This window comes from Branchiostoma belcheri, unplaced genomic scaffold, assembly GCF_001625305.1.
Source record: "Branchiostoma belcheri isolate BF01 breed outbred unplaced genomic scaffold, Haploidv18h27 scaffold33, whole genome shotgun sequence".
Classification (NCBI taxonomy): Eukaryota; Metazoa; Chordata; class Leptocardii; order Amphioxiformes; family Branchiostomatidae; genus Branchiostoma; species Branchiostoma belcheri.
The window spans coordinates 2,224,728-2,239,034 of NW_017803943.1; the positions used below are offsets into that span (position 1 = coordinate 2,224,728).

The 14,307-nt window shown below is 40.7% G+C and overlaps 1 protein-coding gene across 1 annotated transcript in view; it reads right to left on the reverse strand.

Moving 5' to 3' along the window:
* Positions 1-12,448, reverse strand: part of LOC109475235 — a 36,307-nt gene extending 23,859 nt beyond the window's left edge. Inside the window, exons 1-7 of the mRNA XM_019775836.1 lie at positions 11,981-12,448; positions 11,460-11,718; positions 5,995-6,027; positions 4,744-4,932; positions 3,523-3,660; positions 2,061-2,184; positions 1,509-1,680 (exon numbers count right to left, since the gene is read on the reverse strand). Of these exons, the coding sequence (XP_019631395.1) occupies positions 1,509-1,680; positions 2,061-2,184; positions 3,523-3,660; positions 4,744-4,932; positions 5,995-6,027; positions 11,460-11,645 (842 nt within the window). The 5' untranslated portion in view covers positions 11,646-11,718; positions 11,981-12,448. The remainder of the gene's footprint in view (positions 1-1,508; positions 1,681-2,060; positions 2,185-3,522; positions 3,661-4,743; positions 4,933-5,994; positions 6,028-11,459; positions 11,719-11,980) is intronic.
* Between the last annotated feature and the right edge of the window lie 1,859 nt (positions 12,449-14,307).

Genomic DNA, 14,307 nt, shown 5'->3' on the forward strand with positions numbered 1-14,307 from the left:
CAAATACTTTCTGTAACAAGCATTTGAAATACATGACTCATACACATAAATCAGAATATGACACAGATGCCTGCGATCACTATCTTACCCTGGATTATTAATTATACAGGATTGTATTCAGAACCTTGTAGATTACTCAAATTGATAATCATCTATTGAATAATGTTAGGTTAAAACAGTTTCTAATAGTGAAAGGTTAGTAATGACAAGAATCTCTAGTACCCCAAAGATAAACAGGTACAACAGGAAACAGGAAAGACTGGAGTAGAAGACTGTGAATGGCCCTATATAAACCATTTTATCAACATAGAACACAAGAAAACCAACTCATCCCAACTCAGACCCCACAAACCTGTACTGCAGATAACTATATCCACCACTGCTGCCTCTATCCCTCCACTGACTGTGTTTCTCAAGTCGGTTCTTCATACTTAGAACCCACTGATCTAGCAAGTCTTTTGGACCATGACCTTTCCTATGCTTCCAACGTCTTTTTAACTTCTTTTTTCTAATCCTTCCATCTTGTCCTTGCTCAGCAGTTTCATCCCTCTCTAATTCTTTGCTATCTTCATCTCTCTGTCCCTCACTGTCTCTTTCTCCTTCCTCCTCTATAGTAAAAAGTAGTTCTGATGATGTCACTTCGTCTTCTGTCTCTACACTGTCTGCATCATCCTCTTCCTGTGCTTCTGCTCCCTCAACTTTCCTCAACTGACTTTGACCTCTGAGCTGATTTAGAAATGCCTTCATTTCTTCTGAGTATGCTTCTGCTACTTCTTCTTTTTCTTCTTTAACATCCATGTCTTTTTCCTTGCTTTTGGCCTGTAGGTCACCAGAGCCTAATGATATGGAGTCCATCTTTGCTAGCAAGTCCGTATCTACTCTACTTGTCATGATCTCTAGCTGTTCATCGTCTAAGGACTCGGCTTTAAGATGGCTGACATCTGTAGAGGTGTCTTCCAGCACTGTGTGTACGTACTCACTGGGTGACACATGCAGTAAGAGAGATGTGGGAGAATTTAGAGTGAAGAGTTTGAAAGCACTCTAGTAACTAGCACAACTTCAGCACCAAGGACAGTAGCAATAGGTAATGGGAAAGCAAGCATCTTCAACTGAGGTGAAGCATATTGCAAGTTCTTACTAGCTCAATTCGGCTTTGCTACAGCTTGTGTTCATAGCCAACCACACCAGGTCATCTGTACTCTACTCAATAAGTGTGCTGGGTTCTTTTATGTTCAGAGGTTTGGTGCTAGAGCCTAGAGGTTTCTGCCTTGGATTGCATTACCGATTGCATGGGAACATATAAGGATATTGAAATGTACCAGTAGCTGTAATTTGATTGTGAATATCAAAATGAAAATAGGTGAATGCAGGAATAAGAGAGGAACTTCGAAAAGAAGAAAAGAATGAATAGGGATTATTTGAAGATAAAAGCGAAGTTGAAGATAAAAACTACTCAGCTGCTAAAAAATTGCAGATAAGGTGTCCACAACAAAAATTCAGGTTCCTACCTTGCCTCCTCCTGCAGATTGTTAAGATGTGACTTGAGTTGTTCCAGAGTCTCCTGGTTGCGTTTCTCCTGCTCCCTGAGTTCCTTCACCATGTCCTCCACGCTGGGCTGGTCACTGGCAGGCTGCGGCGGGATCGGCTGGTTACCCAGGTCCTGCAGCCGCCGACGGATTTCTGACAGGTGACATCAATGATAGTTAAAACAACTCTGCTTGGCTATGAGCAGTTATCTTTACATACATGGTATTTGCATGCATAGAATGTGAAAAGGTTCCTCATGTTCATAAATGTGCTTTTACCTGCCAATAAATATCTTTTCCAATACATTTTTTGGCATGCGCACGACTGCCCTGTGTCTGTCCATTTTGTGACTAGACAGGAAACTTAGTTCTCTTTGGAGTTTAAGAAGAAGAGAAGGGATATTATCCTTGAATACTTGACCTTAAATGATACGTTATGCTGAACTGCTAAGCATATTACCGGGAGGGGGAGGGCATATGTTCTGGACTTTTATTAGGCACATTACATTTTGCCAATGTGCTATTTATCCAGACCTTCTCTCTGCCGCTCCAGTTCCCTGTTCCTGTTCTGGATCTCTCCCAGCTGTTTCCCATGATGCTCTGCTAGTCTCCTGAGCTGCTCCGTGTGGTCGTTCTTCCTGGGGCTGGCCTGCTCATCCTGTAACAGACACAGTCATTGGTTAACTCATAGACCAAATCTGTAAACTACAATCTCATAGGCTGTAGTTTCTTACTTCTGGGGCTGGCCTGCTCATCCTGTAACAGGTACAGTTATTGGTTAATTAATACACCAAATCTGTAAACTGCAATCTGATAGGCTGTAGAATCTTCCTGCGGCTGGCCTGCTCATCCTATATCAGGCATGTTCATTGGTTAATTCAAATGCCAAATCTATAAACTACAATGTGATACTAGTAAGCTGTAGAATCTTACTTTCTACCTACCTTTACCTTCTGAATGAATCGTTTAGTAACCGTGTTAAAAAGGGAATACCGGTAGACAAGTCCCTTTTAATTACTTGTTTTAATCTTGATAGTTCTGTTTCTGCTACAAAGCGATTGTTTTGTCTTATAAATACTGATTTAGAAATAAATGCAAAGAAACTCGCCCTCTAACTATGATTCATTCCCCCTCCAGGATAACATTGATAGTAGCCCCAGTAACCATGGTTACAGTGGTGATGCTAAACTGGGCCATCATAAAGTGATCAATCATCCATGACAGGTAATCAATAAGTGATAAGTGCGGGATCGCTTAGCAACCAACAACAGGGTCATTAGGGACACTCAATACAGCTCAAGTGGGCTGTACTATTGAGTGTATGTTTGGGCAGATATTTTAGTTTTGGGGGAATTTCTTTGACTGTTGCCATGGAGATGTCATTTATCATGATTGTGTTCAGAGGTAATGAGTTTGTATGTTGTTAATTTGCTTGAGAATTTAGAATTTCTGTCTGATATTTTTTCCTTGTGAGATTTGATTTTAACTCTTTGGAATTTGTACAACGCTTTGCATGACCACTGCAACCAGTATATCCTATGTTTTTATTACCTAGCTTTAATGCTTCTTGTATGCAACACACCTTTATCATTTATTTACTGGTACATGATAAAACAACTGTAGACAGCACAAAGTCTATCAGGATGAGTGCAGAACTATCCACACAATGTATCAACAACACTTATGAACACAACAACAGCATCTACCAATATAAAACCAAAGGGGGAACTGCTTTTCCCTTATACATTGAGAATAATGAAACACCTCAAAATGAAATGTATCTGAATGTAGACTCACAAACAACATGATCTGCACCTTACAGGTGTTTATGAAAGTTGAGAACTTCAATCCAACACACGTCCAGCTAGCCTGGTTACCAGGCTTATTATAGCTCCCAACTCCAACCAATATTTGCAGACAGGGAGCTATACTAGGTCTGGTAACCAGACTAATGTTCATCATTACAATCATTGTGCATTTTCCAGTCTTAACTTACATCAGTGTATATGGGAAGGCTCATACTGCTGTCAGTGTTACGGGATATCACCCCCGCACGACTCTCAAGTCCAAGGTCCTGTTCCAGGTTGTCTATCTCGTCTCTTATTCGCTGCTCACGTTCCAACATGCGCTGGTACTGCAGAAAACGGTAAAGAAACACAAAATTACACCAAACTGTTGAAATTTTAATGATAATAGTGACTCCAACTCTACATTTTGTCACTTCAGACACCTGTCTGCAAGCTAGCTCGTTGTAAAATCTGAATCTAAACAGCTATTAACTAATAAAGCCTAAACATTAATGAAACTTTCGACTGGTACTGCAGAAAACAGTACAAACAAGAAATTACATGAAACTGTCGAGAAGTTAAAAGTAACTCCAACTCTGGTTTTGTCACTGCAGACTGAGAGCTAGCTGGTAGTAGAACCTGATTCTAACAGTCAGTCACAACAAATTAACGTAAATCAAGAAACTTTGTCACAATTACTGAGTATTGAGAAGACATTTTTACTGTTTTAATTGTACCATAACACAAGTATACAACACTTGCAAGGGTTGTACATTGGCTTAGAAATGTGATACATGTTACACATTCTGGTTCAGGTCCAATGGTGGGTCCTACTTAGGATAATGGCTTACTGTTGATAGAAAGGCCACCGTCAACCTATTTTATTTGCCCTTCGTGCGCTTTTCCCCCAAAATGTCACAAGTCAAATACTTGTCCTGTGGCAACCAAACATGGAAACATATTTTGCTTGTATTGCTTGTACAACATATTTTGCTTGTATTGCTTGTACAATGATCTGCATGTAGTAACAAGGATAAGATTTCAGTCTGACATGGTGGCTTGCAAAAGAAGAATTTTGTTCAACTTGGTTTTGGATTTCAGTAAATACACGGCACTGCCCTAATGTGGCAAAATGCAAGCGTTAAGTCTAACCATTGGAAAACTGCACTTTTAAAAAAAACGAAGGACTTCTTTATTGATACTTTATGGTAGAAATAAAACTGAAGAATAGGTCTCAAAGAAGCCAACTTGAAGACAAAGTGAGACTACTTACCTTCTGATTTAGATTTTTGCAAATAAGTCCAACCATTGGAAAATTGCACTTTCTTGACATAAAAGGTATAATCTTTTGATTGATACTTTTTGGTGCAAGTAAAACTAAAGAATGGGTCTCAAAGAAGCCAACTTGAAGATAAAGTAAGACTCCTTACCTCCTGAGTGAGATCCTTGAATTCCGTTGCTTTCTTGGCCTCGGTTTCTCTTACGCTGAGTCGCGAGCGTTCCCGCTGTATGGCCCGCTCCTTGTCCTGGATGTCTCTCAGTAACTTCCTCTCCTCGTCTTCTCTCTCCTGGCGTAACTTGGACTTACGGTCCTTCAGCTGCCTTAACTGGTCTATAGCCTTAAGGAAGTGGCATCCAGGCAGCAATTAAGTTATCAAGTACATTGCTTATATTCACTCACACTTGTTATCATGTAAAGAATAAGTAGAGTCTCAAATAGAGCTAAAGTACAGCTTTCAACAAACATGTGTAATGACTGTGAACAGTTATATAATGAAATCTTCATTCATTAAAAAAATAATTCTGCTGATTGTTCAACTACACACTCAAATAGTTACATGTGAGAAGTATCAATTTTGGATATAATAATTGTGAATAAAGAAAGATGTGAAAGGGTTTGGCTATTACAGGCTTTTAAGTATTTTAGAACTTTTCTGACAGAAGATTAATGTTGTTGGCTTCTGTAAATTTGTTCCCTTCAATTATTCATAAACTTTTGCCATCAACTTGAATGTCTCTTTTATGGTTACAAAATTACACCTAGCTACTCTGTTGTCTTGGTTGCTTTCAATCAAACAATAACAGAATTTGACAGCCAAATGTAGATCATAGATAAGGACAACTTTTGATATATAATGTTGAGCATGGACAAAAGCACTGCTTTACTCTCTTTGGAAGTTAAACTTTACAATCTGTAGGTTTATCCTGAAGACTTAGCCACCAGCTTTAAGTCACGGTCCAGTGCACACAAAACACCCTTAAGTAACAAAAACGACATACAAGTCTTAAATGTCTATATTACAAAGATACTAATCCAGATACTTAACAACAGGTATAAGTGAAACTCACAAAGTAATATTATCACTATCATATTATTGAAACCAAATACTTGTATACACATGCAAGTGCGGTGGTCATGCAAAGACAAGTGTGATGCATTCATCAATTAAGCAAAATGAGGCATAACAGAACATGAAACCAGAAGCAAGACGACAGAAAAAGATTTGAATTTGCCTTTCAAAAGACGATATCGTACACAGGTGGTAACACTCACAAGTACTTAATTGGCCAGGCAGTGACATGTCGGAGCATCACAGGACAGAAATTCGGAGAACAACCCGACCAAAAAGAGGAGTGTTTTTGTGTTGCCGTAGTAACGGAACCTTCCCATGATTCCTTACCTTGGATGTCAGGTTGGGGTCAGGTGACGGTGGCTGCAAAAGTAGAAAAGAAGAAATTTATTCAGGATGTGTGTCGACCCCGTCCCCCCACATCATCTGTTTACTCTTCAAACAACAGGTGTGGCATGTAAACACACCATCAACCATTGACAAGCAGTGTTTTCTACTTTAATTGCCATTCAGGGTCTCTTTTTAAGATAACAGCTTTTAATCTTAAACATCATGAGTATGATCCTACCCTCTTAGAAGTTAATAAATGATCCCATATATCAGATTCTATTAGATAACCCAGTGGGTATAGTTCAGGAAGGTTAAATGGACACACATGCTGATTGGCCCTTTACTACAACAGAACTTTGTCTTACAAAAGGCTGAGCTAAGTGCAAAAATATTTGTCACCCTGTGCTAATGTTTCCATTTTGCATTCCTGCCGTGCGGTTGAAATGGAGCACGAATAGGCGAGAAACGTCGCAAATAAATGTCGTGTTTCTCAGAGGTGACATGCATCACTGTCAGGATCTGACAGGTGGTAATTTTGTGGGAGGGTTTGAATTAATCATTACAGGCATGTGGCTCTTTTAACATGACCGGCTGTCTGGAAGTCAGAAAACACACAACTGCTTTCTGAAGAAGCAATTGTTTGAAGGAATTTGCACTGTTTGCAATAAATGTAGGCTGTGCCAATTTAAATTATTGGTTCTTGGATTTGTTGCTACGTTTTTTTCTGAAGATTTGAAAAAAAATTGACAGATGGATATGAACATCAAGTTATTGCACAAACAGTTGAGGAAAGGCCGGGCTTGTCTTTGCACTTTTCATGATAAGAAAAATTTATTGTAAGAAATTTGTCACTCTTGTGGTTAAGCATTTGGGAGTGTTTTTTTAATTTTCCTGCAGACATAAAAAAAGAAGAAAATTGGTGAATTCATAATATTATGATGCATATGTTTTTGGCTACTGTAGCTGCAGTTGAAACTGTTAAACTTTGAATTTTGCTCCTTCAGAAATTGAACAAACATCATCACAAACTTTTGCCTTTCACATGTTGAATCATGAATAATTTATAGGATACTGCTTCATGTAATTGTAATACTTGACTTCACATTAGTTGCCACCTGGTTTTAATGTTTGATAAAGAGTTCCATTGTTACGTTTGTTCCACCTGGAACCTTCTTTTGTTGATCGAAAATCCTGACTTGAAATTGCAAACACAACTTCAGACTTTAAATGAATTTGTTAGGGTTCAAAAGAACGCCTGTAATAGATTTGTGTGCTCAGGATTTAGCTCTATAAAAAAACTACCTGACAAACCTATAGAATAAATAAGACCGGTATTCTGCCTAGGACAAAGATTAAATACAACTCTACTGTAAATGTTGGAATATTTGCATTGGTTTTATGTTTGCAGTCATTGACCTCTACACCACAAAATCAGCACACTGCAAACTATACTGATTTTTTTTGCAGAAATGCACTCCGTATACCCACAGTGGACTTTTAACACCTCAAAAGTCTACTTTTTACCCGTATAAAGCAATTATGTCCCCTCAAATCTAAGTGAATTTACAGTAAGATGTACATTATTTCAGCCATAATTGATTGTCTGCCCGCTATGGCAAATATGACCCGTGATCAAATATATTCAGGCGAGCAGTCAACAATTCCAAAGCTGTTAAGCAGCATGTCGGAGTGTTTAATTACATTCGCTAGGAGACCGTGCCGGCGGGAAAACACGCTCATCTGATAAGGTCGGCGACCCCTGTGACATCAGCGCTGTTGCCATAGCAACAAACAGGTTTACTCGTGGCAACACGACTTAATCGATTCTGAGATTTAAGGCACCGATATTCGTAAAGACATTAGGCAATGGTGTCTACTTATGAAGGTTATCAATTAACTAAACCCATTAACTAGATAATGGAGTTAATTATTCAAAAGTGATGATAAGGTGGTAAAAACTAATGCATTAAAAGTCAATTAAACTGACCTAATTAAATACAGTTGCAAGGTGCAAGTCTGATAAAACATTTTAAGGTGTCTATAGATATGAAACTTTAAAGTTGGCTAAATGATCTAAACAATGCAATGATTGGAATGTAAGTAACAAATTGCCCAGATATAACTTGCCTAGACGATACAAAGATTTGGACAGCTCCCTTTCTAAATCTGATGTTAAAAATTGTAGACCTCAGCAGTTTTTAATAGGAATTTGGAACAAAGGTAAAGATATAATCAATCATTTGGTCAGCACTGACCACAGGCCAATTATCAATTGGTTCTTGGATTTGCTTACTTTTTTGGGGGGAATTTAAAAAAAAAACAATACTCAGGTTCTGAATCAACTCCAAAATTTGGCCCCAACAATTCAAAAAGTCATTATCTTCCTACTTCTTAGTAGTTTTTCCATCTATCAATGCAGGCATTTGACAAAAAGTTCAGAATACATTGATTGAATACAAAGCTAATAGGTAATATGTGATTACAAAGCTGTTAAGCAACATGTTGAAGCACTTCATCATTAAGTTCATGGCTCCTATCATAGGATGCCTAGGAATGTTTTTCCATCACTTCACATATTTTCTGAAAAAATCTGAGAACAAACAAATTAAATTGCTGAAGCATAAAGAGCTCTACTGTTGAAAAAATGACCAAATATTTATCTAGGTGATGGAGCATTTCAAAACATGTAAAATTTATTGGCCTAACTGTCCTGACCTGCTGACATAAGAGCTACTTATTTCACCATTAGGGTGACGGGACCTCTGCACTGTTGGTACAGGCATCAACACAATTCTGCCATCCCTTAGTAACATTATTTACGCATATCATTCCCACTGAATATTGTCAAGTCATTTGGTGAGATAATGAAGGTCTGTCTGGGTTGAATTCATAATTTAGCAAGTGAATTCTAATTTTCATATAAAAAAGTGACTTCTGAAGTAAGAACTATGAATCGTAGAGTTGGGCATTATCACTAGAATGCTTGAACAACTCCTGCAGTTAAATGTGCAAAGATTGAGTGTAACAGGTCGTTTGGTGTCATGCCTGTGAAGCAGGTGTGTCATGCCGAAGGGCGGTTTACTGGCTAGACAGATACAGATACTGAGTACAGAATTCACCTAAAACAGGTGTCACTCCGGAAGGGGACACCTGTTTATGCACCATTTAATCTGTTTTCCTAGGGCTACAAAGAATGGCCTAATGGTGGGGGGAAACTAGTCAAAACACTGGGAACTAGAATTTTCTGTGAAGGAAACACAAATAATATATTGTCGTCTTTCTACCTTAGACTTTGCCTGGGTGCTATCCTATCGGCATGTCGGAGCTCCCATACATTTACTTGCTCCCTACAGCCCTGGCATACAAATAGGATGGCACCCAGCGTACTTTGAATTAACACAGTGACTATAAAATTTCATCCATGAAGTGGGCAAATCTGGGAAACAAGAAATCATGTTGGTGTGGCCTTAGCTATTGTGCCTAGTCTTTACCAGACTCCTTTGACTTAAACATTCTTTTTAATTTTAGGCCAATAATTTTTCTACTATTTATTCAGCCTACAAAGGAGTCTGGTGGAGACTACATGTATATGTTACCACCTGCTAAGAGAAAATCCCTATAATCTGCAATGACAGCTGAAACACCTGTGGCAGATTTCTAACACAAACCAGCCACATGTTAGTAGTGGTTACACATGTTCTACCATGTTTTTACATGGGGTAAAGTTTCATCTCACAATAGGGTCACTTAAACTGGCCTGTCTACTGAAAGGGCAGGGTGTGTTTCTGTATGCGGAAAGTGCCATTGTACACGACCTCACTCAAAGGGAATTTTTTAATGGTAACTGTATCGTCTTACAGTTGGCCCCCTTACATGTATGTCTATAATTAGATGGTGATATGGGTGCTTAAGAACATACATAGGGAAGGGCAAAACTGCATAATTATGTTTGATGACAACAAATTTATAACAAGCTCTTGACAGAACACTTAATTGACCTATAGGTGCCTAGCCAATCAAAATAGTTGCTATGTAAGCCACCATATCAGTCTAAATCATAATATGTTATGCTATATTTTTATCAACTTCCTTTTTTTTTGGTTTTGCTGGCTAAATGACTTCTGTGTCCTACATATTTATGATCTCATGGTACTAGTAGTCTACAAACCAAAAATACCAGTAGTGTAAACCTTGAAACTTAATAGTGGTTTTTATAGTGTTTCAACTAGGAACTTAAAACACTGAAAAAAATTGCCTCAGAGTCCCCCTTCTTTCACAAAAAAGTTCCCACATGCTATTACTTTATATCAAGGACATTTTACTTGTAAAACAGAATAGATCATGTTTGGCCTAAACCTTGCTTTAACAATAGCCTTCTCTGTATGTGAAATGACTATGACTGCCAGTCCCTGAACAACACAGTTGTGTAGGTAGCACGTCAGCAGAACGTACTGCACTGAACAATTATACTCGGAAACGAGCCACTGCCAATGATGATGATTGTACATAGCACTTCCGAATCGGCAGAATGTCTCATATAAGGTTGTATTCGCTCATATAAGGTCAGCATTTCGATAGTGGTCACCAAATGGTGTGTCGGAAAAGATATCTTCTGCAACAGTCAAAATTCTAATGCAACGTTGACCAAAAATCCAACGAAAAACGCGAAAATGCAGGGTTCTGTGCAGGCGCAGTACGTTCTGCCGACGTGCTTGTGTCTGTGTGCCACAGGTCACAGAGAACCCCTGGTAGTCAGTAACCATGGAGGAAGCAGGATATTGATTCCACAGTTCCACCTGCCACTTCAGCGGTGCTTAGAACCAGCTGGACCCTTCCCCTGAACTATAGGGCTGCTATAACTTACTGAGTCAACATCTTATACACTCTGGATTGCTTGTAAGACCCTCTTAAGACGTAATTTCATTTGAAGAGTTTGCGAAATGGAAACTTTAAGTCTTTTCTTCAAGATGCAATTATGGGAATGTACTGTAATTGTATAGGTGTGAAAGTGATTCAACCTTTGACCTGCTATGGGTGCATCCATGTACTAACAAGTTAAGACAGATCAAGTCAGGTTTAGTTCCTTTTAAAGCTCAGACAAAGACTTGATTAGAAAATTGAACTGTTAGCCTTGCTAAAAGATGCAAGAAATTAAGCAGTAAAATTGAACAGTGAGATCTATTCCAATTCAAAAACTGCACATCTTATTGAGGTCACATATAGGACAAACAACTAATTATTGCCAAAATAGACCTCTCAATTTTTCACAATATATGCTTTCCTAAACATTTTCAGGGGCTGCACAAAATAATTGTTCATTTCAAGCTGCTGCACTGTCGTCTATGATTTATTCAATACTGATGAATATTTTATTTTTGGGGGCAGCCTGTGCGCTTTGCACTGTGTCGACGGAGCGTAAATGAACAGGTGGTTTTTCCTGCTACCAGGGAATTCGAAAATCTTACCGCTGGTTCTGCCGGCTTGTAGGCTGCCTGTCTCAGTCTCTCCGCATCCCTGGCTAGCCGGTTCGGGTCTCCAATCCCGCTTCCCACACAGAACTTCTCCTTGTGTTTCTGCAACAGCGCTGGCGACTTGAACGTCATTTTACAGTCGCTACATGTCAGCAGAGGGCTGGCGGCTAGGGTAGCCATGGCCGGGCACCCTAACCGGGTCGAACGATGTTTGTAGAAACTCCGGTAACCCCTAGTCTCGTGCCGTGAATACCTTTCGTCGCAGAATGAAGTAGGGACATGAATGTTATTATTAAAGGGATAATTGAATGAGCTGTGTTATTATTGGCACCCTCCTCTTGTTACAACCTTAAACAACGTGCTGTGCTATAAGCTCTAGGTGCACTGTTTCAGAACAACTACGTGATCGAGAGAAATTATGCAAGCTTTCCACAAGAAATCGGGTTGACAGTTCAAAGGATTTTTAGCTCCGACTAACAAGCTTATAATCGGTGAAGAACACGTTTCTAGGTTACCCTCAAAAATCCAGGCGCCGGGTCCCTTCTTGAGATCGCCTTCAGAGATAATCCTTAAGGTTCGCTCCCTCGGGTCCTCCCAAGACTCAAAACGTGCTCATATTTCCTGAGGGGACAGCAAAAGTAGATCGTGACGTGACGTTTTGGCCTCGGGCCGACTCTGGTTCGCTAATCCCGGCTCTTGGCTGCTGAGTGTTTGCGTGAAGCGTACGATTCTGCCGGGTAACGGACCTCTGGAGGCCCACGCACCCAAAAAACGGTCTCGCACCAAAGCGTATAAAGCTAAACTATTAGCATCTGAAAGCAGGGTGGAGAGAAAGTGATTTTTGGACACTGAAAACGAACTCTGATCTAGCTATGAGAAACGTCATTGCCTGAAGGCGGCGCCATGGTAGTGTTGCAGTATCACCAAGGCGGTAACCAGGGGCGGGGGTTGTCACGTCAGTACAGTCCAGCCGCCCTTTGGTCTCAACAAAGCAAATATTTTCATTGCTTGGAGCGTGGCGCGGGGAATGCGTTTGTTGTAATAAATGGGGGAAAAGGTACGTGGGGAAGCAAAGAGGCTGCAAACAGAAGTAGCGGACCGCCGGTCGGTTTGTTGTAATAAATGGGGAAAAGGGTCAGGGTGAGGAAGCAAAGAGGTGGCAAACAAAAGTCGGGACATGGTGGGAAAGTTCTGGATCCAGGTGCACGCGATATAATTGAAGGAAAGTCAAAAGAAAAGGCTGAGGGACTCATAACGATTCACCAGTACCGTTAGGTCCATTATCGGAGTAATGCGCGGCACTAGAGTAGAGTAGAGTAGAGTAGATGTCTTCGGCCACGTAGGAGCTTAGGTTCCAGTTAAAGGTCGGCACTGATAAAGGTCGGGACATAAAGCCATGCACGGTGTAGCCCCTCAATGTTACAAGATGACACCTGGACTACCTACATGTACAAGGACGTTCTACTGTGATGAAAGCTCCTTTATTTCACTATTTGTATGTGGGCTATCTGGGCAAGGACGGTCCGTCTCTGTTCTGTTAATCTCAAGACTGACAAAAGTCAAATACATGTATCATGTTTTCAGATAGACATACAGACAGACTGACACGCCCACACGTAAAGATCCGTCCTGGTCCCCGGTCTATCTTCTATAACTTATAAGTGTTAACGTTACGAAGCGCGGTCAATATTATATTATAGTCTCCACCAGTCTCCTTTGGCTTATCTGAAACAAGAAAATCGAAGAAGTTATCCACCCTCCTAACATATGTGTAAACACAACAAGTATAGCTACATGCTGTACGTATCCGTAAATTCCGTATAAATCGGTACTTTAATTTTAGCAGACTACGTTTACGGCACCGCCCCCCTCCCACTCTCAGAAACGCCACTCGGTATCAACTAGCCCTCTCCTGACACGGCTCTAGGCATCACCAGCTCATGTTGTCCTGCAAATTCAGCAAACTGGCTCCATGGTGTTGTAGCATAGACGTAGTTTACAGCTCCTTTTGCAGTGTAGAGAAGATTTCATCGCAGATTCAGCTTCAAAATCAAATTTCCCGGCCATTTTGCTTCCCGTCAGCCCTCGCGAGGGACAGTACATTTTGCGGGGAGGGGAGGACCGTTATCTATTCGGATGCGGGGATGAGCAGCCTGTATCATTCTTTGGGAAGCGGCTGGAATGAGTAGAAATCGGCCAAATGTTGTACATGTGCGACAAATATACTCTCTTTCTCGGACCAGACCAGACCAGACAAGACACAAGACAAAACAAAAAGTGGAATGTTATCTCTGGCCGATTTCTACTCTTTCCAGCCGCTTCCATCCAAAGACCATACTCTCTAGGTTCCTGGAATTTGGCCAAATAGACAAGGATGAGCACACAGCAAGAGACAAATCCCACTAATCACTTTTTAATAGTCCCCAACAGCGCCCTGCCTCAAAACACTCTTACCTCCTGTGGGGTAGGGATTACCTCAGCCACTGACCGTCCCAAAACTTAGGCCCGATTCACACGTGCGTCGTTTTTATGTGTCGGGCGTCGTTCGACGCGCGCGCGCGCGCGGCGCCGCGCGCGCAAGCTGTACGACACATTTTTCAATGGTATAAACAGGCCCGCCACCGCCGCGCGGCGCCTTGTGTCGTTTTTTCTGTGGCACCTTCAGGAGGTGCCACAAGTGCGTCGCGGCACACAGCGGGATGTCTGCGGCGAGGAAAAACATCATGTAAACAGATCTGCGTCGCGCGCAGCTCGCGCAGCCCATTTCCGCATCACAGAAGGTCAAATTTCTTCATTCCCGCGCTAGCCTGAAACCCACGCCACGCTCCTCTGTTTGTATCTA